This window comes from Naegleria fowleri (genome assembly GCF_008403515.1).
Source record: "Naegleria fowleri strain ATCC 30894 chromosome Unknown tig16, whole genome shotgun sequence".
In the NCBI taxonomy this organism is placed as follows: Eukaryota; Heterolobosea; class Eutetramitea; order Acrasida; family Naegleriidae; genus Naegleria; species Naegleria fowleri.
This window is the reverse complement of record NW_025407948.1, coordinates 471,181-495,519: the sequence shown is the minus strand read 5'-3', so window position 1 is coordinate 495,519 and position 24,339 is coordinate 471,181. Positions and strand designations below refer to the sequence as shown.

Below are 24,339 nucleotides of genomic sequence, written 5' to 3'. Positions count from 1 at the left end.
CAAGTGAATTTAAGAGGACGACCAAAGACGGACATGCTTTCTTGTTTTCTCTTGTTGACAGCAAAGGCCAATGGATGTCCAAGACTTTCAACAACAGGAAGCACGATCTACAGTAAACCTTTATGATAAATTCCACAACATTGATTTGCTGAGGTCAATTTAAGTGGTTCATAGCTGAAGATTTTTGACACTTTACAACACTCTATAAAAAAAGCCTCGCTCTCCCATATCGGAGTAACGCCACCAACACGAAAAAGCGAAGGCCATTACCAGGATCATCTCCCACTCTCTCAATTTAATTTATTACAGAATTTATATTTTCTGTACTTGTTGTTGTTGCTACAAGGACAAATTTTGTACATGATCGTATCTACACCGAATTATCTTTAACCACATAGGAATGAATACCTCTTCATCAATGAATAGTCCCGAATTCATAGAGATACAGACAAATATTACGAGCAGGAATGAGGAACAGAGAAACGTGGGAGTGGAGCTTTTCAAATCACAGGTATGTTTGCCTTTCATCAACAACAATCATTTATTTCGATATCCTTCGCATCATCATCATCATTAAAATTTAATCATCATCACTCCAACAACAATCTACACTTGATTATCAACAATAGGTAGAGAAATTATACCGTGAATATTCAGCAGAAAACTTTAGCAAGTTAATAGATGACATATATAAATGGATTGGGGAGTTATTGAGTTCTAGAGAGTTGAATGACCGTATAGCTGCCATCATACTGATAGACGTTCTAATCGACATTAAGTATGATGATCAGAGAAAAATCAATAGAACACGATTTTCCCAATACCTAAGAAATATTCTTGCCAATCAATCAAACGAATCCCAAATTGTTCTCATGGTTGCCAAGACTTTTGGTAAACTCGCAAGAGCAAGTGACTCATCAACATCAAAAACACTGACTGCTGAATGGGTTGAATTCGAAATTAAAAGAGCATTGGAATGGCTCAAAGGTGACGATAACAACAATAAGAAGAATGACGACGGAAAGCGATATGCCGCAGTTTTTGTTCTGAAAGAATTGGCAGAAAATGCACCAACACTTTTCTATGGACACGTACAAAGTTTTCTGAGTGTCATATGGAATGGTCTAACTGATGTAAATGTTGGTGTTAGAACTGGTTCCGTACAGGCTTTGCACGCTGTTTTAGGACTCATCTCTGAACGTCCGACCAACTTTCGTAACATTTGGTACCAAGATATTTACAATCAAACAAATAGTAATTTCAAGAATACAAAAACAGAAGTTGTGCATGGAGCTTTGTTAGCAATTGGCGAGTTATTGGGATTTGCAGGAAATGTACTTAAGGATGAATTTGACACTATTTGTAAAACCATTCTTGATTTTCAACAACATAGAGATAGAATGGTGAGAAGAGCTGTCATTGAGCTGATTCCAGTTTTGGCGAAATTCTATGGTGAGCGTTTCAATGAAAAATATCTTCACAAGTCCATCAATCTCATACTGGATGCAATCAAGAACGGATTTGAAAGACAACCATCATTCCTCGCATTGGGTGAGTTGACCACCCGTGTCGGCCAACCTATCAAGAAATATGTGGACGATATTTTTAATGTTATCACAGAGTATGGACTGAAAATTAAGAAGAAAAACTTCTGTGAAGAGGCTTTGACATGCATTAGTGACATTTCAAAAGCAGTAGGAGAAACTGTCTCGGTGCGTATTTTGCATTTGCTTCCTTCCATGTTTGCTGGCGGTTTATCACCAGCATTAATTCAATCTCTCACAATTATTTCTAAGGAGATTCCAGCCTTGCTTCAACCAATTCAAAAACGTGTCTTGGATACCATTTCTCAAATTTTGGCAAGACAACCCTTCAATACTCTCAATCCTGTGACTCCTCCAACACAATTTGCTCCTCATATCGAAGCCTCACTTTATAGTACCCCTACCATTGTTTTTGCTCTCAAAACATTGGGCAGTTTCAATGTCAAGGGTCACAATTTAATAGATTTTGTTCATGATTGCGTTGTGAAATATCTGGATGATGATATTCCAGCCATTAGAAAGGAAGCAGCAAAAACTTGTTGTCGACTTTTAGTGAGTCAAGGAAAACCACCTGTTAAAGGTCATTTTGGATCAGTCGTTGGAGATGTTCTTGCTAAACTGTTAATTGTTGGTATTACTGATACCGATTTTACCATTCGATATGCAGTATTATCATCATTGGAGCCAAAATTCGATCACTATTTGGCACTATCAGACAATTTACGATCCTTATTTATTGCTTTAAATGACGAAGTATTCGAAATTCGAGAAGTTGCAATTTCTATCATTGGTAGATTGAGCATTAGAAATCCTGCATTCGTATTACCATCACTGAGAAAAGCTCTCCTTCAACTATTAACAGAGTTGGAATATAGCCAAGATTCTAGAAGTAAGGAAGAGAGTGCCAGAATGCTTGGACATTTAATTGTTGCAGCTCCTCGGTTAATTAAGCCATATGTCTCCAGTGTTCTTAAAGTTCTCATGGAACGCATTAAGGACAATAATCCAAATGTTTCTTCATGCGTTTTGGATACTACCGGAAAGCTTGCAGAAGTTGGTGGAATGGATATTGCAGATTTTATTGATGATTTGCTACCATCGGTGATTGAAACATTGCAAGATCAAAGCTCATCAGTTAAGAGAGCAATGGCTGTGAAGACACTTGGACAAATTGTGGCCAGCACTGGTTATGTCATTACTCCTTACATCAAATATCCTAATTTATTGACTTTACTGTTAGCAATCCTCAAATCTGAGGAAGATTGGTCAACAAGGAGAGAAATAATCAAAGTGTTGGGTATCATCGGAGCGATTGATCCATATCAACACAAAGTTCAACTCGAGTCTGCGAAAGAGAATATGGACACGAGCAGTGACATTATCCCAGGTTTGAGCCCTTCTTCTGAAGAATATTATCCTACCGTTGCTTTCAATGCTCTCATTAGAATTTTAACGGATCCGTCATTATCATTGCATCATCTTTCTGCCATTCAAGCGGTAATGTTTATTTTCACAAGTTTGAATATGAAATGTGTACCATTTTTACCTCAAGTCATGCCTCCATTCTTGAATTTGATTAGAAATTGTGAGCCAAATATTCGAAACACAGTATTCCAACAATTGAGTTTGCTCGTGTCCATTGTAAAGCAACACATTAGAAATTATTTGGATGAAATTTTTGTCCTCATTCATGATTTTTGGGACAGCTCTTCATCGGATACAGATTTTAAAGAACAAATTATTTCTCTCGAGGAAGAGATATGTACAGCATTGAATGAGCAATTCAAACCATATTTACCTGATGTAATTCCTCAACTTTTGAGCGTGCTTCAAACTCCTCCACAACCTAAACCAGCAAAGAAAGCTTTGCATGCGCTTATTGTTTTTGGACGACATTTGGAAGAATATTTGTATTTAGTCGTTCCAACAGTTGTCAAACTCTTTGAAGCTCCAACTGCCACACCCGTTTTAAAGAAAGAAGCCATCCGATGTATTGGAAAATTGAGTAGAATTTTGAACTTTTCAGAATATTCCTCTAGAATTATTCATCCACTTTCTCGTGTTCTGAAAGTACAGAATGCTGAGATTCGACAAGAGGCAATGGATACATTATGTAATATTATTCACCAATTAGGAAGTGATTTCTCAATATTTATTCCAATGGTGACCAAAGTCTTAACGCAATATAACATTACTCATCAAAGATATAATGAACTCATTTTCCATTTACTCAAAGGATTACCACTTCCAAATATACCGGAAGACGAGGATGAGACTGGACATTCTCTCTCAGGTGAAGATACTTCCACAGAGATCAAGAAAATGGTGATCAATCAAAACAGTTTGAGAAAAGCATGGGAAGCTTCTCAAAGAGCAACGAAAGACGATTGGATTGAATGGAACAGAGGTTTCTCTGTCGAGTTGTTGAAGGAGTCTCCATCTCCTGCATTGAGATCCTGCTCTGCACTTGCTCAAGTTTATCATCCTCTCACTCGAGAGCTTTTCAATGCAGGATTTGTGAGCTGTTGGTCTGAATTGGATGATAAGGCACAAAATGAAGTGGTTCGTGCTCTTGAAATGGCTTTTTCATCACCAGATTTACCTCCTGAAGTTCTTCAAACATTACTCAATTTGGCAGAATTTATGGAACATGATGAAAATCCTCTACCAATTGCTATTAGTGCCTTGGGTGCACTTGCTGAAAAGTGTCAATGTTATGCAAAAGCATTGCACTATAAGGAAATTGAATTCCAACAAAATCCAAGCGCTCTCATTGAAGATTTAATCAGTATTAACAATCAACTTCAACAACATGAAGCTGCCATGGGTATCTTGAAATATGCTCAAAAGAATCACAGTATTGAGTTGAAAGAATCATGGTATGAGAAACTTCAAAGATGGAAAGAAGCCTACGACGCCTACAGTATCAAACAAAAACAAAATCCATATGATCAAAGTTTGACATTGGGCAAAATGAGATGTCTCAAAGCAATTGGAGAATGGGAAAAACTGTTTAAATTATGTCAAGACTCATGGAATTCTGTGAGTGATAGCATTAAGGAAGAGATGGCACCAATGGCAGCTGCTGCAGCTTGGAATTTAGGTGAATGGGAAAGCATGAGAAATTATGTGAATATTCTAAGTGAGGATACAAGTGAAGGTGCCTTCTTTAGAGCTATTTTAGCCATTCACCAAAAGGATCACCACAATGCACAAGTTTTGATTGATAATACACGTAAAGTGCTTGACACAGAATTGGCAGCTCTGGTTGGAGAAAGTTATAACAGAGCATATGATATTATTGTTACTGTACAGCAATTGTCTGAAATGGAAGAAATCATTCGATATCAAAGAGCTGAAGATGAAGAAACCAAATCAATCATCCATCAAATATGGATTAACAGATTGGCAGGATGTAAGAGAAATGTGGAACATTGGCAAAACATCTTATCTGTTCGAAAATTAGTCATTCCTGAAAGACAAGATCTCTCTACATGGCTCAAGTTTGCCTCTATTTGTAGAAAATCAAACAAGATCAAAATGAGTGAGAAGATTCTACAAAAATTGGTTGATGGAATTATATTGAGCGAAGAACCTGAGAAGCTTTTAGTGTCGCCAGATGTACATCCAAAGATTTCCTATGAATACTTTAAACACATGTGGGCAGAAGGTAAACAAATGAAGGCATTCGAACTCATGAATCAATTTGTATATAATATCCAATGTGACAATCAATTGAAGGCTAGGGCATGTTTAACATTGGGACAATGGCAAAAGGTTTTGTATAGACAACATGGCGGTTTAGACGAGAGCAAACTTCCTCAAATATTGTCGCATTTCAAGGCAGCAACAGATTTTGATAAGGAATGGTACAAGGCTTGGCATGAATGGGCACTATTGAACTCTGAAGTTGTTTCTCATGTCGAAAAGAAACAACAAGGCACTGCCAGAAGTATGGAGTCCATGACCATTTATTTGATTTCCGCCTTGACTGGATTCTTTAACTCAATTAATCTCAGTCCAGACCGAAATTCAAGCTTACAAGATATTTTACGTTTGTTGACATTGTGGTTCAAGCATGGTGCCATGAAAGAAATTGAAAAGACCTTGGTGGATGGTTTCAATACAGTCAGTATTGACACTTGGCTTGAAGTAATCCCACAAATCATTGCTCGTGTCAACTCACATGTTGGTCCCGTACGTAAATTGATTCATAAGCTCCTTTCAAAGGTTGGCAAAGTGCATCCTCAAGCGCTGGTGTATCCATTGACTGTCTGTTCTTACTCGCAGTCATCGTCAAGAAAGAAAGCTGCGGAATCATTGTTGAACTCTATGAGACAAAACAATCCAGTTCTCGTGGAGCAGGCCCTTATGGTGAGTCATGAACTTATTAGAGTAGCTATCTTGTGGAACGAGTTGTGGCATGAGGGACTTGAAGAAGCCTCAAGACTCTACTTTGGAGAACATGATACTCCAGGCATGCTCAACACCCTCAAGCCGCTTCATGAGATGATTCAAAACCCAGAGACTCTCAGTGAGATTGCTTTCACTCAAGGTTTTGGAAGAGATCTCCAAGATGCCTGGGAGTACTGTAAAAAGTATCAAAAGACAAGAAAAGAAAAAGAACTCTCTCAAGCTTGGGATTTGTATTATCATGTCTTTAGAAGAATTAACAAACAATTACCACACATGATGAAGTTGGAGTTGCAAATTGTTTCACCAAAGCTCCTTGAAGCTAGCGATCTTGAGTTGGCTATTCCTGGAACATATAAGAGTGGCCAACAAGTGATCAGAATTGCAAGCTTTGCCCGTCAACTTAGAGTGATTTCTTCAAAGCAAAGACCAAGAAAGCTTAAAATCTTTGGTAGTGATGGTAATGAATATCAATTCTTGTTGAAGGGACATGAAGATTTGCGTCAAGATGAAAGAGTTATGCAATTGTTTGGACTTGTAAATACATTATTGAAAAATGATCCAGAAACCTCAACTAGAGACTTGAGTATTAAGAGATACTCTGTCATTCCTTTAAGCTCAAATGCTGGTTTAATTGGATGGGTTGACAACTGTGACACATTACATGCTCTCATTAAGGAGTTCAGAGACAGCCGAAATGTCTTGTTGAACATTGAGCATAGACTTATGCAACAAATGGCTGTTGATTATGACAATTTAACTCTCATGCAAAAGATTGAAGTTTTCGAATATGCTCTCGAAAATACCACTGGTCAAGACTTGTACAAGGTGCTTTGGTTGAAGAGTCGAAACTCAGAAGTATGGCTTGAAAGAAGAACCAATTATACTCGATCATTGGCTGTCATGTCTATTGTTGGTTATATTTTGGGTCTTGGTGACAGACATCCAAGCAATTTGATGTTAGAGAAATCCACTGGTAAAATTGTACATATTGATTTTGGTGATTGTTTCGAAGTAGCCATGCACAGAGACAAATTCCCAGAAAAAGTGCCATTCAGACTCACTCGAATGCTCATTAATGCAATGGAAGTATGTGGAATTGAAGGTACCTTCAAATCGACCTGCGAAAGTGTCATGAGAGTGTTGAGAGACAACAAAGATTCTGTAATGGCCATGTTAGAGGCATTCGTTCATGATCCTTTGATTAATTGGCGTTTATTGGAAACTCAAACAGAAAATGAAGAGGAAAATAATCATGTACAAAATCAATCCATGCAAAATATGACCCATAACATCCCACAAGACATGAGCAATGGCGATTCTCAAGAAAATGAATCACCTCAAACTGTTTCTTCCTATACTGAACATGACAGCTTGCATTATCCTTCAAGATCTGTTCGTGAAAAGAATCTTCGTAGAACTTTGCAGAGTGATGAATCTGAAGAAGAATCTTTAAAACAACCTGAAGCACTCAATCAAAGAGCCCTTACAGTTAGTCATAGAATTGAAAGCAAGCTCATTGGTAGAGATTTTGTTGATGAAGATGAAGAAGAACCAACAGATGAGGAACCAGTAACTCTTAACTGTTCAGAGCAAGTCGAATTACTGATCGAACAAGCAACATCCAATTCTAATTTATGCCAAATGTACATTGGTTGGTGTGCGTTCTGGTAATCCACCACAATAAAGGATTTTGAAAAAGCAATAAAATTATTTAGATAACCAAAAAAGCCATTTTTATCAAAAAGCTCTAAATAAGAGCTGACAGCCATTCTTTTCGGCTATTCGCTGCGGCTGCAGGTTTGGTGGAGCCCTCGCACAAAGTCCGACAAATCACGGTTTACTGTTCGTATGCCAAACAGAGTTGCAATTTTGGAGGCAAAGCCTGAGGATCCACTTTTCCGTACAAAAGCATTCTATTTTGACAAGCAAACTTGAATATTACTTGCTCAAATGCTGGTTCTTCCAAATAGGCACTTAATTCTTCAACCACGTATGCAAAATTGTCCAATGTAAGACTCAATTCTTTTCGAACGAGTATTTCCACAAGATCTTTCATATCATGTTCATGAGCTTTCTTGATGAGAGGCACAACAAGGTGTTGAGATGGTTGTTCGACAAATCCATAGCAATATTGAACAATGTATTCCATTTCGTCTGTATATTTTTCTTCAAGGTCCAATAGCCAATTCCCAGAAAATAGACATTCAAAGAAGGGATTTTTTGAGCTCAGTACTGTTTTATGACATTTGACAGTCTTTCCACTCATCAACTTGATTTCAAAATCGGTGTTTCCACTATGATACAAGTCAAAAAATAGAGTATTAGAAATCATGAAGGGTGCTTCATTAATACTCTGAGGTTGGATCGTTTTTCTCTTAATGACACTCATGGCATATTGAGTCATTCGTTCATCATTTTCCACATAAATCGAATAACCTTCATCATGTCCGGCATTGGTTCCAATATAGTCGAGACAATATTCTTTGATTTTTCTAAATGCACATCGAGTGTTGTTATTATTGGTGTTGTGACACAAAGATTCCGAGTTAGTAGTAGAATCTTGTTCAAAGAAGTATTTGAGCTCTCTTTGCAACATGATGTGAATCAAATCAAGAACATGTAAAATATTTTCAAATTTCACTTGTGAAATTACTGATTTGACTGCTTCGATTTTGAGTTTCTTGAAATCCCCCTCCACTTGATTTAAAATAAAAACGACTTTCATTTTCAATTTTAGAGATTCGAGGGGTGAGAGAGTATTTTCAGTTTTTTCGTTAGTAGTATGAGTATTAGTAATGGAAGACAAATCATTTGGGCCTCCATAAATTAATGAATCAATGATATTTTGTACAATTTGTTCTTCCGTAAAATCGAGTGATTCAATAAATTCCTTATTTGTCAAAACTTTTGTATAGAAAGAAGGAGCCATAAGCTTAACGAGAGGCGTAAAGGCGACAATATTACTTGTTGTAGAACCCTCAAATAATGTGTCACGATCCGACTTGTTGACAAGTGGCACTTGCCTTAAATGTTGATAATTATAAAATTTGGCATAAATAAATTTTCTTGAATTGGCTGGATCATTCAATACAGAGCTTGACATCTTTATGTTCAATTGAAGCGCTTCCAAATCAATTCCATGTTCATTAATGGCAACCGAACATGCTCGATGGTCAACAATAATATTCGGATGAGAAAGTAATAAATGAATAATTTCCATATTATTGTGTTTACAAGCAATATAGAGAGGAGAATTCTACAAATACGATTCAAATTTTGGAGATGTGACCATGTTGTTGTGAAAATTTATGACTTACCGACTAAATGAACATGATTACTCATTTCATGATTGTGATAGTCCATACACTTACGATCTGATTCAAAGTTTGAGGTCAATGAGTTGAAAGTTGAAAACACATACCAACTTGAAAATGTTAAATGATTTGAAACAATAGTTGTTGGTAATGATGATGACTTACTCCCTTCAAGAAAATTGATGAATCATTCACCACCACTTCTACTACATGATTTTTTGTGTAATACTTACTTCCTTTTATTTTCAAATATATTCCAAGTAATATAATATATATAATAATATTATTAAATAATAATATAATTAAATAATAATATAATTAAATAATAATATAATTAAATAATAATATAATTAATATTGATAATATTTAATATAATATATAAAATAATAATTCCGAACATACATCCTAATAATAGGAGACCACAACATTCCATATAAAAATTAATTTCACCTTCATGATGACTACCTACCAATCCCTTATTGACATCAATTCCTTTCACTTGTAATAATAATTTGACAACTTCCACATGCTCCCTGTCACACGCCTTGTATAACAATGTTTCATATCCAGTGATCTGTTTACATTCATTAATAAAAGAAGATAAATCATTGATGAATGGCTGAAGGATTTCTGCTTGACCAGTTTTGACATAATCGATCGCAGACTTGAGAGTGAGATACATTTTTTTTGAAGGTGTTGAAGAGTTATTAAAAGAATTCTTTCATCACTTGATCCAGTCAGAAGAAGAGGATTTAGGAATTCTCAAAGTCTTTGTTTTATCTTTGGAGACCTCTTCACATTCTTCTTCACATTCTTCTTCACATTCTTCTTCACATTCTTCTTCACATTCTTCTTCACATTCTTGTTCAACAACAATTCACATTTAATCAATAAAAGATATCATATATAATAATAAAAAAATGCCCAAAAACGAACAAGACAAGAAATATCGTAAATTTGATGATCCTATTTCTCCTTCTCTTCATGAAAAGAAAACTGATCAGAAACATTCACAAGAACGGTTCAATGACCAATCATCACAACCATCAAAGGTCTCTTCATCATTCACCATTCGATCAACCGCAAGTGCTAATAAACATGATGATCAAGCCTCTCAACGTTCCGAAAGGCGCCGACATGAGGATGATCCATCTTCAAAAAAACAAAAGATTCATGAATCGGCATCGATGCCATCGTCCAGTAGTACAAGTAGGAGCACCGATGCTCAGCAGAGTGAAATTAAAACGTCCACGGCATCGGAAGAAGAATCAAATTTTAAACAATTACCTAGAGAGAAATTGACTATGGATGATTATTACAAGAAAAATCAAGAATTTAAATTGTGGCTGTTGAATCACAAGAAAAAGAGAGTGGAAGATGATTTGCAAAATACAGAAGAAATTATGAAATATTTCAAAAAGTTTATTAAGGTAATTTTAATCATAACAACATGAATTGTTTGTGAATTGATACATTCATATTTAGAAATGGAATAGAGGAGAATTGAGCAGTAAATATTATGCCCCAACTGGAGTTCACAGTAGTGGTTTTTCACATCAGCAGCGAACCGCATACAAATGGAATTTCAAAAATATTTCAGCTGAAGATGAAATGAAACTAGAGTTAATGAGAGGTATGTTCGTTTAAGAAAAATCGTCCAAATTAAAATTTGTGACCATAAACCAATGATGTACATACAGATCAAGTCGACACGAATACATTTGAAAAGTCATGGGAAAGTGCATCTGCAAGGACATCCTCACTGTTTGGTGACGAAAAAAGTGAAGAAAAAAAACCACCATCTAAAGGAAGTACAGACAAAAAGTAGATAAATATTTTGTGAACATTTAATGTTTGTGGTTTTCTACAATCTCTTCCGTGTTGAATGCGAAAGAAAGCAATGGAGAAGTTCCATTCATTTCGTTAGCTTTTTTCTCGGTAGATACAGAAATGCTTGGAGCCGTTAAACTACGTTGTCTTGCTTGTTTTTTCGTGGGAGTATTGCAACCAGAAGATGTTGCTTTCTTTTTCTTGATCCATGCTTTAAGCTTTGGTAAAAATGGTTTTACCAACCAAGTTCTCAAGGTACTATGCTTTGCATTGCACACTCCGACTAAATAATCGATTTGAAACCACTGAATTTTCGAAATTTCTTTTCTAGTTTTAGTTCCAAAATTTGTAGATTCAGGAATGTCCGTAACAATAAATAGTTTTGTATAGGGATTTGAGTGTTTGTATTGATCTTTGTGCTCTGGTAAACTATTTTCATAGTTTTGTTCTAGCTCAATAAAATCAGACTCACAAATTTTGTCACCAAGATCATATCCGCACTCTTCATAAACTTCTCGAGCTGCGCAATGAGATTCACGCTCATATTGATTGATCTTCCCTTTAGGAAAGGTCCAAGATTTGGTATTGTATCCTTGAACAAGTAAAACCTTGTCCATTGTCTCGTTTAGTAAGATACAACCGTATACTGGAACAGATGTTTTGTAATTTAGGAACTTTTGAACCAGAGTATTAACATCCAAGTCTATCGAGCTGTCAGCACTTGGAAATGTGTCACGAGTAAAACGTTGAAGATCTATTACTATGTGTGAATGTCTAGACAACATTTTTTCACAAAATTCAACAAACTTAAACTTTGGTAGAGACTTTTGTTGTCTGAAAAAGTCACTATAAAACCACTCGTCATGCATGTTCTCAACCAAGTTTAAAAACCTACTTACCTATAAAACCAAAATGCTTCTTCAAGTTGGAAAAATAATCTCTCAAAACCTGAGGGTCCATAATCATGCATATAAGGGCAGTTAATAATAAATCTCGTACAGAGGTCATCTAATACAAGGTCGAGTGATTCCTGATCTTTGCAAGCACTGGACGCGCTGGCATGTAAGCATGAGCTTGGTGCACTTGTACTGTATTGATTATTTTTCAGTCTTTGAAGCTTTTTCTGGGTAGGGGAGGAGATCTTTTGATCTATTGGAGATGAATTAGGTGATGTGTTTGAAATTGGAGAGGGAGTGACTAGGTTTTGTTTTTCATCTTCAATGATTAATGGAGAATTTTGAAGGGAATGCTCGTTTAAAAATACCATGTTGTCAACAGGCTTACCACGTTTCGATTCGTTAGTGAGAGGTATGGACTTGTTTGTTGAAAGTGAGTTTTGGAACGACTTGGCTCTTGATCTAGAATCTACAAATTGTTGAGTATTAGCAACGCTGTATGTATTTGACTTTCCGTACTTGATATTCTTGTTAGTGTGGGCAGGATTATTTGTGCTTTCTGAATTTGTTGTGGGATGATCGGAATTAATCATTTGATCACTTTTCGCAATTTTATGATTTTTCAAACTGCTGGTACTGTTTGGAAGTGAAGATGAATTCATTGGTGATGATTTCTTTTTCATCTTGTTCTGAATCAAAATCGGTTTGGAAGAGGCTCGTTGTGGTGATGGCGTTGTGGTGGTTGTAGTCGTTGTGCTTGTGGTTGGTACATCGTTGTACAACATGATTGTATGGTGTGTGTGCGTGGAATCCTTCATTGTTGTTGTTGTCGGATCAGCAGTGGACTTTGAAAAAGCAACGACTGTGTCTTTCTTCATTTTTTTGTAATCGGAAGGAGCAAAAACAGTCGCTTTCATGAAACGTTTGACAATTTGCAAAGACCACAATGCACCCTGCGATTCACAACGTCAATGAATTATGAAGGACAGCCCAGAGAGATGATGCAAGGGACTTGGAGAGATTGTTCGAATCATTCAAAATATTTTTCTTTTATTCCACGTTCAACACTTGGTAATGCCTTTCGTGGTATTTCCAAAATTTCACTTTGGGTTCGTTCTGATAGTTGGTGCAAGGTTGGGCCGAAAGTGTCCAGTATCTTCTTGTATTGTCATCATCTTCTCCATTCTCACCCATGTTGGCCAATCGAGTAATTCGATTCGAACACGGAGTAATGGTTCTCTCGTGTGGTTTTCTTAAATCCCTCAATAATACTCCTAAAAAGTATTGTGAATGCTGTTTGAGCACTGTGGCACCAATCCAAACATGCCACAATCGTTGAAATACTCGTCTTGGAATTCCACTTCCCCAAATCGCATGATATTCTTCGAGGACTAATTGATCGGTGTCTTGCATTCGACATTGAATGATTGGTCCTTGTTTTCTTAACACCCTTTTCTCATATTCCTCTTCTTCTTGTTTACTGAATAGTTTTTCTGAGAAGAGAGATCCAGAAATGTATCGACAATGATGATAGCTTCCATGTGCATAGGCAGAGACGGTGTAGTATGGATTTTGAGGGGAATCATCCAAAGTGAGTGTATACAAAGATCGATGATAATTGTAAAAATCAGGTAACGGCTTGATGTCATCTTCTAACGTGATCACATAAGGATATTGATATTTCACAAATGCTAAATAGAGACCATACATGGCATGTGTCAATAATTTGATAGATTTCTTGAAAATCATTTCAATGTTAAATAAATGGGGAACATAACTGTCAAGAAGTGTTTTCAAATTGCTGTGGAAGGCATGAAAATATATTCTCGTTTTCACACATTGTACTTTGGTTAATTCTTGAATGACATCATAAAATTCACTACCGTCAATGGTGACAATGAGAATCGATTCGTTAATGTTATGAATTTGGCACACTGCTTGAAGGACCTCATCGAGCGGTTTCGTTCTTTGAAACACTCGAAGCCAAATCGGTAAATGATGTTCATGTTGCATTTTCACATTGTCGAATTGATCAGCATTCATCACAAAATTGAGTTCATTCATGGCATTCTTCCAATCATCAAGATCCTCACTAAGAGGTGACTGATAACTCATGAACCTGAATGTGTCTCGATGTTGATCAAAGTACGACCTAAATTCCGTTTCTTTCAGTGTTTGGGTTGTTCCAGAGAGAAGTTGTTCAGTGTTTTGAGAAGATGATTCTTTCAGGACAGGTGTGTTCATGACTTGAGAATGCGAAGGAGAGGATGATGATGATGTGAAGGATTCAGTGGACCAACTAGACATTTGATCCTTCTTCTTCTCTGCATGTTTCATGCTAGAGAGAGACGTCTTGATCTGCAACAATCTGTTGTGATTCTTATAGGGGGAGAATATATTGACCAGAGATGGAGAAAACTTGTGCCAGGCTGTTTCCATCTCCAAAAATCGTTCTCCCAAAGCTGGTGGTTCTGAACAATTCATGGCCATGTACAATTGTTGAGCTTGTTCCATCCTCACACATTCCTCAATTTGCACATCGATCAAGGGTTTTGGAGTTTCCATCGTGTTGAAATGAAACTCTTGTGAAAGTTCATTCCAACGTTCATTTGGATGATGATCGTGTCGATCGTGCTGAGGAATTTGTTGATGGAGTGGCAATGGAGGACGTTGATATTCTTGTTGAGGAATGGAAGAAGAAGATGTTTCAAGGGAATGCAATTGTCTTTGAATGTTGTTGTTGTTGTTGTTGACATCTCTAATAGGTTGTTCAGTAGTGGTTGACTTGTTCCCCACAAAGAACCTGCTTCGATGGGTGAGTACAAAGATGGCACTCAGTATGCACATGATTTGAAAAAGAACCAATAAACAAATGCATGCCAATGAGAGAAAGGATAACTTGGAGAGATGATATTGGATGTAGTGATGCATGTTTGGTAAGAGACCCTCTGCCACATGTGACGATTCGTCGGATGAGGTGAATGGGCTCAAGCAAATTCGAGGATGAAGGTGTTTCATGGTTGAATCGATTAAATTTGAGTGCCTTGAGTGTGATCCATACAAATTGTCGTATTATGGTGGTCTTCGTCACTTCTCCAGAGAATTACTCCATACTGTATGTGTTCGAGTTTTTTCAAGTTTGATGGTGAGGGAGAGCAGCTCGTAAAAGCACAAACCAATCTTCTCACATCAGAAAGGAGAAGCCTAGTTTCGTTTTGTGAAAAGTGGAGAAAAGGACAATGAAATACAAACACAGATCCGTCTGATGACGATTCGGTAAAATGACGTTTGTCAGTTCGGTCTCATGAACAACAGATTTACCTTAGAAGATAACTGTTTGAATGTGCGTGTACTTCTCTCATGCACGGATTTAAACCCCGTCTCCATCGACCAATTTACATGAAAGTTGAAGAGAATTGGCATGAATTGAATCCATCATCATGACTGCAAATGCATCTGAATATGAGTTCAGAGTCAGAAACAGTCAAAGAGACTTCGTAAAGCAGAACAGCGCACTTTTCACGTCGCACAATTGATTGAACAGAAGCACAAAATCAATGAGAATCTCTCGTGTAAATTGAGTTGGAGATGTTAAACATCCCAAAATGACGCTTTCAAAGATCTGTCCTTCATCTCTTGAAATTACTCTTATCGATGGACAAGCTCAGAAAAAGTGAAATGTCCAATAAACCGTTCTGGTCATTGTATGACTCAATACATATATACAATTCCTCGTAAAACTCTCTAATATAAAGTTTTAGCCTTTGAGATGTTATATTGATCGAAAATGAAACGTTTTTAATGTTTTCGCTTGACATTTCTATTGAATTTCATTTTTGAAAGTGAGGACGAAGAAAAATATTGGCCCTGCATAAGGAGCTGTTGCATCGAATGAAATCATTCTTGCAACATTTACTTTCACATTTTAACATAACAGTTTGTTATCATGTGTTCCATGGTCAAACCATTGTTGTTGATTTCCTTATTTCATAAACTTTCGTTAGATCAAAGAGGAATGAAAGTTCTTATGTATTGAGGAATGTCCTTGGTCCATCCTCTTCAAAATGCTCTAATTCACAATTATCTAGTTTTCGAGTATATCTTGCAGAGACCATCTCTGTTATGGCGTTATTGAGACAAAAAATTTCTCGTTCACATAAAAGAACAAGACATTCTGTTTGAGTGAAACTATTCTTCCAAGTGACATCTAAAGATTCATGGGACCGATTCAGGGTGGAAGAATGTTGAGACTAAGCGAGATGGAACCACTAATCTCTGTGCAAAATCCAAACTTTTTGAGGAAATGTTGATCGAATGCATTCGTTATGGCAGCGTAAGAAAGATCCTCCAACAAATCTACTTCGCAAATTGTTGCCAATGGAACCTGCAGGTTTCCATGTCTGAACTGTTAATTGGTGATAACCAGGAGAAGATGGTGTTGAGACAAAACCATAACCTTCAAATTGACCCAAAGTCAAACTTTTCCTTTGCGCTTGTCAATAAATGTGGGAATTTGAGAAAGGCCATTCCCTCAGCCAGACAATAATCTTTTTTTTGGCAAGACCAAAGATTCTCCATATTCTTTTGGAGGTAAGGGTGAAGTATCTTCCTTGGAGGTAAGTAATGCAAAGTAATATATCTCAACACAAGCGACTGCAAACGTTGTTGCAAGTTGGAACCCAAAAGGTTTTTGAAAAAGTTCACTTCACCCAAGAATGCACGAGTCAAGGTGAGGTGATCACTCAGTTATGATTGAGAATGAGTAGAGGTCGTTTGAGGTGGTTGTTGTTGAGGTTGGGGTGGAGGTGGTGAATTGGCACAACTTTTGAGAAGATGTCTGGAGCATCTTTCTCCTGATAGTATCTTTCGAATTCTCTCTGTTAGGAAATGATAATGAAAAACTGGAGATCAGTTTTCGACAACTCTATCTTTAAAGCCTATATAGTTCTTGAAGGCTCAAAAATCCTGCACATACAATTTGAGAATATGAGTCTGAACAAAAGTATTTAATTGTTTTGGCATGGAATTACAACTTGTCAGCGAATTCTTCGACCGTTGGAACGTCTTCCTTCAAACCTTTACGTTTCCTAGTTTCAACAACCAACTCTCTAATCTTGGAATTCTTGTCCCATGGATCACCTCCAACCACTTGCCAGTGGTGGAAGACACATTGTGGGAAGGCCTTACCACCAGTTTCAGATCTCAAGAAGGTGGTAAAGTTGAAAGATTCAAGGACAGGCAAGTAAGCCTTAACGTTGTACAATGGAGTACCTGGTCTTTGAATGGCTTGGTCAATGGTACCTCTTCTCTTGTTCATGACCGAGTAAACAGAACCCAACACAGAGTCTGGGCATTGGATTTCAACCAAAAAGATTGGTTCCAAAATCTTTGGTGCAGCATTGCATTGAGCAGCTTGGCAACCTCTACGAGCAGTGTGGAGAATTTGACCAGCACCTCTGTGAATAGCGTCAGTGTGGAGAGTGACATCAGTCAAGTTGTACTTGATACCTCTGCATGGTTCAGAACACAAAGCACCTTCCTTAGCAGCAATTTGGAAACCAGAGTTCACTGAGTCCTTAATTTCATTCAAGTATTGAACAGCCTTGGTACAATCGACCATCAAGTTTGGTCCGTTTTGATCAGGACCGAAAGACCAAATCTTTCTAGCTTGATCTTGATCCCATCCATAAGTATCTTGCAAAATCTTGGATCTCTTCTTGATATCATCTTGTGGAGTAATCTTTCCTTGTTCGATATCTTCTTGCAATTCTTCTGGCAATGGTTCAGCATGCATGTACAAACGATTGTGCTTGTTTGGAGACTTGGTCAAAGTATCATAGGCTCCCTTTTCAGTGACAGTTTCTCTGAAAGCAACGACTGGATCGGAAATCTTCAATTCAATACCACCACAATAGTCATCTCTCAAGTCCTTCAAGCAAATTTCCAAGTGCAACTCACCAGCACCAGCAATAATCTTTTCGCCAGATTCTTCATTGATGGTACATTGGACAAGAGGATCGGATTTGGCCAATCTCTTCATACCTTCAATGACCTTTGGCAAGTCAGATTGGTTCTTTGGTTCAACAGCAACTCTGACGACAGGTGAGACAGAGTACTTCATATCCTTGAATGGACAAGCATCTGAGCATTCGGCATCAGTAATGGTACCAGTCTTGACAAGGAATTGATCGACACCGACCAAACCAGCAACGTTACCGCAAGGAATATCATCGACGGATTCAGTATAACGACCCATCATAACGACAGTTCTTTGGATGGTCTTATCTTCGAACAAGTCAGTGTTCTTTCCATGTTCAAAGTTTGGACCCATGAGTCTAGCCTTTTGACCAGTTCTAATCTTACCAGAGAAGACACGTCCAAAAGCGAAGAATCTACCCTTATCAGAGGTTGGGACCATCTTGGAAACGTACATCATCAATGGGCCGTTAGGATCGCAATTCTTGACGGATTGACAATACTTGTCATCCAATGGACCATTGTACAAGTGTTCATATCTGTAAGCTTGAGCAACCTTTGGTGATGGCAAGTGAGTGACAATCATTTCCAACAAGGCATCAGCAGCTGGCAACCACTTTTGCATGACAACCTTCATCAACTTCTTATCCTTTTGTTGTTTATCGTCACTGGACAAGGTAATACCCAAAGCAGGCAAGACCTTTTCCAAAGCAGCCTTATCGTCATTCATACAGGCATGGAAGACCTTGTAGATTGGATCCAAAACGAATTGACAGAAACCTCTTTGCAATTTACCACCTTGAGAGTCCTTGACCCACTTCTTTCCAGCAGCATCATAAAAGTTATCACCCCAGAATTTCTTCATCAACTTTTCTTCAGCAACACCAAACTTCTTCGAGTACATCTTGGCAAACTTCTTCAAAGTGAAACCCCAACAGTGCAAACCAGAACCAAAAGCAACGGTTCCCTTTTCAGGATAAACTTGTGGATCACCAAAACCACCATCGTTATAGGTCGAAATGACAACGTTCACAGACTCGATAGCCTTATTAAAGTTAGCATAAGCATCTTCAGGTTGTAATTGAAGTTCGAGCATGGCTCTGTCCAACTTGTTCATCATCAACACTGGTCTAATACGTTCTTGCAAAGCTTGTCTCAACACAGTTTCAGTTTGAACACAGACACCTTCAACAGAGTCGACAACGACCAAAGCACCATCAGTAACACGCAAAGCAGCAGTGACTTCAGATGAGAAGTCGACGTGACCTGGACAATCGATCAAGTTAATCAAATATTCAGTACTATCACCAGACTCAAGTTGCTTCTTATAATAGAGGGAGATGGAAGTAGACTTGATGGTAATACATCTTTCTTGTTCGTCTTCACGAGTATCCATGAAACGTTGTTGACCAGCACTAGCAGCAGCAATAATACCTGCCTCAGCGACGAGAGAATCGGTCAAAGTGGATTTACCGTGGTCGACGTGAGCAATCACAGACATGTTACGAATCTGTGGTTGCTTGTCCATGATGTTACGGATTTCATCAATACTGAATTTCACCATTTTCGCAGCTTAAGGGGAAGGTAGGGACAAAATTTGTGTATTGTTGTTGGGAGAAGGATGGTGTTTTTTTTTTCAACGAACAAGACAATATTTCGAGCTTTTTGGTCGCGTATAACTCAACAAACTTGATGAGCACTCTGGTGATTGGTAGTTGTAATATTTTACAATGAGATTTTTTTTGAGTCGAGCAACCACCTCGAATGTGCCGTTGATGAGGTTGCGTGCGAAGAATATTCGTGCAACACAGCATACTTCATTTTCGAAAATGAAGTGAAGGTTCGAATTTGAACTTGAAGGACATTCAATTTCATGAAAATGAACAGGTTGGGACCTAATGAGGGTCTACCTGTGTATGAGAGCCAAGCCACACTCGGACACCAAAAAGCGTAAACTTCCTTTACAGTAAGCTGTTGTGTGCAATATTGCTTGATGTAATTCAAGTGATCACATTAGTTCAATAGTAGTATACTAATGATGAAAAAGTAACTTGCACATGCCTTCTCTCTACAGTGAATTTTACAGTTTTATTCACATGACACAAGATTCGCCTTTAAGATTTTCACACGCTTGAAGGGGATCAGATCCTTATGATCCAGACACTCGAAATCAAAACCTTTTCAGGTCTGTGGTGATGAAATGTTGCAAAGCAAACACACTCGAACCATCTCGGGTGATCTCAAAAAATTCGCCTCTCTTCTTCTTTTCTCATTTATTCTTCTTCTACCTGTCCATACTGTGGAAGCTTCACCTCACGTGAAATTTCTTTCCATCACCATCATCATTGCTCTCTGTTTCGTTTTATTAAAACACAAAATCTTTCCGAGAGAGAAATGGGAAATCTTTCATCAACCCAAGTGAGAGAGCTCATCGAGGAGGAACTCTCTCCTTCTCTCATTGAATATCAATACATGTTGAGTCCCGAATATTCACGAAAATGTTCCTATGCTTGTTGCAAAATGAAAACGGAAGGAAGAAAATTATTTAACAAAACTCGAACATTCATGAAGAGTCATGCCACGAGTAGTATGAATAATGGCAATTTTGGAATGATGAGTGGATCTACTACCGCTAGTACTAGTACTGAAATTAGTAATTTATTGGGATCATCAATTTCTGTTAATTTAAATCATAATTTCAATCACAACAGCTCCGAGCTTTCGGATTTATCGAGCATGACTACATCGACGAAAACAACAACATCACCACCACTCAATAATTTAAATCAATCCGTATCATCACTAACAGCAATGCCCACAACAACAACAACAGCAGCATCACCACATACTTTTTTCTTCATCATCATCGCCGAGCTCAGCATCCAACATGTCACCAACATCTCCTCCACCACTTTCACTCATGAATGACGAAATAAATGTCGTGGTACGAGTCATTCCAAAACAAATTGGGGATTATGGAAAGAGCAACCATTCCATTCGTATTGCTTTACATTATTCGCTTTGTCAATTTTACAATTTAAATCAAAAGTTGTTGGATGCTTCATATTACGAGGATTTAACAGAAACATGTGTATTATTTGATGGACCTTTTATTCCAAAGGTGGGTAGAATTGAATTGTTATGCTTCATGAAGGGTAACCATGTACTCTACAACTTTGGACAATCAATGTTGAAATAATTATTACTTGAAAATTTATAATGTGAAAAATAATATCATCCTTGTTTTCATTAGCAAGCAAACATTCCACTCCTGTATGACGTTTATGAAAGTAAGAGCGCATGGTTCGTCGTTCAGGAAATGTACAATTATACTTGGGAAGAATTAATACAATTTAATAAGGTTCTTCTCGAAACAGGTATGTAAAGATCTATTCCCATTACTTGTCAATGAGGAACAATTAAACCACTGATGCTAACCACACTGTTCGCATGAACTTGATCATGAATTGCAAACCGTATTTATAATGAATAGACGATATACGGAGAAGATTTTTATTTTATCAATTATTGCAAATTATTTCGTATTGCCACAAAAACAATTTTGCTCACGGAAAGTTAATTCCAAATAATATTCTAGTGAATGAAATGTTATGGATTTCTCTCATTGGACAGGATTTTCTCCATTCGCCTGTTCTATTTCCAAACGAAATAGGCTCTCCTTCACAGAACATTTCACATGACCAAAAAATTACAAAATCCCCTCACACTTCAATTCCTCATACTATTAACATTTGTGCAGAAAGTTCGAGGCGAAAAGATATTGTCATTCTGTGGCAAGAAGGTAAAATATCAAATTTTGATTATTTGATGAAATTGAATGCATTAGCTGGAAGAAGAGTCGGTGATCATCAATATCATCCAGTTCTTCCATGGGTCATCGATTTTGAAGTAGATCCAACAGATCCAAATGCTCGCGTTGAATGGAGAGATTTAACAAAAACAAAATTCAGACTTACCAAAGGAGATGAAATGTTAGATTTCACCTATCAATCGCCCGACAATCCACATCATGTTACTGAACCTCTTTCTGAAATTACCTATTTCATCTATAAGGCAAGACGCGTTCCCATCAGTGCTTTAAAGAAACATGTTCGACAAAATTATGAACCAAAGGAATATCCAACATCTCTTGCGAGAATGTATCATTGGACTCCTGATGAATGTATTCCAGAATTTTTCACTGATCCCAAAATATTTACTTCGATCCATAGCGACATGGAGGACTTGGCGATTCCTTCGTGGGCTTCCTCCCCTGAAGATTTCATTGAAAAGCACAAGGCAGCTCTCGAGAGTGAATATGTGAGTCAAAATTTACATCACTGGATTGATCTTATCTTTGGTTACAAACTCAGTGGGCAACATGCAATTGAGGCAAAAAACGTGATGTTAAGAAAAGAGAACAATGATTTATACCCATCTCGATTTGGATTTGTTCAACTCTTCCATGAACCTCATCCACCGAGAAAAATTCTCAGCGCAAACATCATGGAAAGAATGCAAATGTATGAATGCTCTGTGAAATTTAGCAGTAGATATTTTACAAGTTCAGCGTATCATGTCATTTCAATTCTTGAGAAAATGAACCGAACACAAATTCTCTCAAAAGCAGAACTTTTCAACGATGACATGTTTGCAGTGGGATGCCTACTTGCAAGTCTTTATATCTTTGAGCCACTCTTCAATTCTAGATCTCTTGAAAGATACATTCGAGAAAATGGCATTACTGGTCAACAAGCAGAACTACCATCTTTAAAACGAATAAGCCAACCTGCTCGATCTATTGTCGAAAAATTGATTGATTTGAATTTATCCAAAGGCAAGAAGGCTCTCTATATTTATCAATCCAAGAAATATTTTCCAGAATACTTCAAGTATTGTCATTGGATTTTATCCAATCTCTATTTATTTCAGAGCCATCTAGAGAGATATAACTTTGTATTGAAACAGATTCGACCTGGTAGTTCACAAGAATTTTCGGAAAGTATCATGACTTTACCATCAGATGCTCTCGATTTGCTACTTCCTCATATTCTTCACATGTTTTTTGTGAAGCGAATTGAGAAGAGTTCACAAAATCAATTTGCTCATGTCCTTCCATGGTCCTATGGCATTGAAATCTTAAGAAGTATGGTTCGTTACTCTCGAGAAAAGTTTCTTTCCAAATTCAAAGAGTGTGACTCCGCAAAGAAGATCCTCAAATTACGTCTCTATCAGCTCTATATGGAAAATGAAAGAATTGAGAGTCTCTTGAACAGTACTTGTGAAGAGGAACAAGAAATTCACAGACATGAGCTTGAGAGTCATCACACAACGGAGTCTCCAACTTCTTCCTCCAACAACATAATTGACAAACAGTTGAGAAAAGACCTCTTGTTACTTCCATTGAATTTATATTCATATTCATTCTCCTCATTAATATATCATGTGATTTTATCAGATATTACTCAAAAACCATACAACAAGGCCTCTCAGACATCATCCACCACATACTCTGAAGGTATCACTAACCCTACATCGAATGATCAGAAACGTCTCTTCCTCGAACAATTGCTTCCCTTCTTTATTGAAGGAATATTCAATAATTGTAAAAACAATCCTCAAATTGCGAAAAAGATTTGCACCACTCTAGCAAAGCTGTGTAATGATTTTGGAGTAATCATTACCATCCAATATATATTGGATCCTTTAATTTTAAAGCTGAGGAAGAAAATGAAAAGTTATTTATTTGATGAAATGATCTTCCACTTGTTGAATAGCTTGGGACTGAATTTAGGATATAGCACGTTGGGAACTTATTTAATGCCCAAGTTCTTCTCCATCATTCTTTCAGAGATCAAAGCAGCTGAAGCAGGAGTTCCTCAATCTTCTGAAAATATCAAAACAAATATTTTCAACATGATCGATTTATTAGAGAATATTTTAGAACGAACACCCAATCAGACTTCAGTAGTGAATACGATCCTTCAGGGAAATCAAGTCATGATCAATAATATCATGGATGCAGTTTACAGTGTGACACTCTCAAGTGAGACCACAGTTACCTTGGACTTTGTTGTAATATTAGGCATTTTTGAAAAGTTTTGCCACTTTTTGTGTAGAATGTTTCATATGTGTGATTTGAAGGTTAGGATTCAAATATTCCAAGGATGTAAATCTGTTTTTAGAAAGATATTGAGCTCACCCATTTATCTGGAAGGTTATTTCTCCCAGCAATTAGCAGTGGCTCCGTCTTTTGTGAATACATCCAAAAATCCAATAGTGAGCAGTCAATCAATTGTCAGTATGGACTCCACCGTGGCAGAGGAGGAACAGACCGCTGCTCACATCAACACTCCATCTTCG

General features: G+C 37.3%; 7 protein-coding genes across 7 annotated transcripts in view; 3 read left to right on the top strand and 4 right to left on the bottom strand.

Annotated features, from left to right (window-relative positions):
• Nucleotides 1-400: 400 nt before the first annotated feature.
• FDP41_012860 (uncharacterized protein) lies at nucleotides 401-7,631 on the top strand (the record flags this gene model as incomplete). The annotated part of the gene is made up of 2 exons (XM_044703426.1): nucleotides 401-511; nucleotides 630-7,631. The coding sequence occupies 2 exons, from the start codon at nucleotides 401-403 to the stop codon at nucleotides 7,629-7,631; spliced, it is 7,113 nt and encodes a 2,370-aa protein (XP_044565785.1).
• A 166-nt stretch (nucleotides 7,632-7,797) lies between these two features.
• Nucleotides 7,798-9,956, bottom strand: FDP41_012859 (uncharacterized protein; the record flags this gene model as incomplete). Its single annotated transcript, XM_044703424.1, has 2 exons — nucleotides 7,798-9,216; nucleotides 9,744-9,956. 2 exons carry the CDS (start codon nucleotides 9,954-9,956, stop codon nucleotides 7,798-7,800), a joined length of 1,632 nt encoding a protein of 543 aa, XP_044565784.1.
• Nucleotides 9,957-10,194: 238 nt separating this feature from the next.
• FDP41_012858 (uncharacterized protein) lies at nucleotides 10,195-11,102 on the top strand (the record flags this gene model as incomplete). The annotated part of the gene is made up of 3 exons (XM_044703423.1): nucleotides 10,195-10,704; nucleotides 10,760-10,907; nucleotides 10,975-11,102. 3 exons carry the CDS (start codon nucleotides 10,195-10,197, stop codon nucleotides 11,100-11,102), a joined length of 786 nt encoding a protein of 261 aa, XP_044565783.1.
• A 19-nt stretch (nucleotides 11,103-11,121) lies between these two features.
• On the bottom strand, nucleotides 11,122-12,878 carry FDP41_012857 (uncharacterized protein; the record flags this gene model as incomplete). The annotated part of the gene is made up of 2 exons (XM_044703422.1): nucleotides 11,122-11,950; nucleotides 12,004-12,878. 2 exons carry the CDS (start codon nucleotides 12,876-12,878, stop codon nucleotides 11,122-11,124), a joined length of 1,704 nt encoding a protein of 567 aa, XP_044565782.1.
• Nucleotides 12,879-13,050: 172 nt separating this feature from the next.
• On the bottom strand, nucleotides 13,051-15,018 carry FDP41_012856 (uncharacterized protein; the record flags this gene model as incomplete). The annotated part of the gene is made up of 1 exon (XM_044703421.1): nucleotides 13,051-15,018. The coding sequence occupies one exon, from the start codon at nucleotides 15,016-15,018 to the stop codon at nucleotides 13,051-13,053; it is 1,968 nt and encodes a 655-aa protein (XP_044565781.1).
• Nucleotides 15,019-17,026: 2,008 nt separating this feature from the next.
• Nucleotides 17,027-19,540, bottom strand: FDP41_012855 (uncharacterized protein; the record flags this gene model as incomplete). Its single annotated transcript, XM_044703420.1, has 1 exon — nucleotides 17,027-19,540. One exon carries the CDS (start codon nucleotides 19,538-19,540, stop codon nucleotides 17,027-17,029), a length of 2,514 nt encoding a protein of 837 aa, XP_044565780.1.
• An 830-nt stretch (nucleotides 19,541-20,370) lies between these two features.
• FDP41_012854 (uncharacterized protein) overlaps nucleotides 20,371-24,339 on the top strand; it is a gene marked incomplete at both ends in the record, with an annotated part of 5,221 nt that continues 1,252 nt past the window's right edge. The window contains 4 exons of the mRNA XM_044703419.1: nucleotides 20,371-20,655; nucleotides 20,786-21,097; nucleotides 21,230-21,353; nucleotides 21,470-24,277. Of these exons, the coding sequence (XP_044565779.1) occupies nucleotides 20,371-20,655; nucleotides 20,786-21,097; nucleotides 21,230-21,353; nucleotides 21,470-24,277 (3,529 nt within the window). The remainder of the gene's footprint in view (nucleotides 20,656-20,785; nucleotides 21,098-21,229; nucleotides 21,354-21,469; nucleotides 24,278-24,339) is intronic.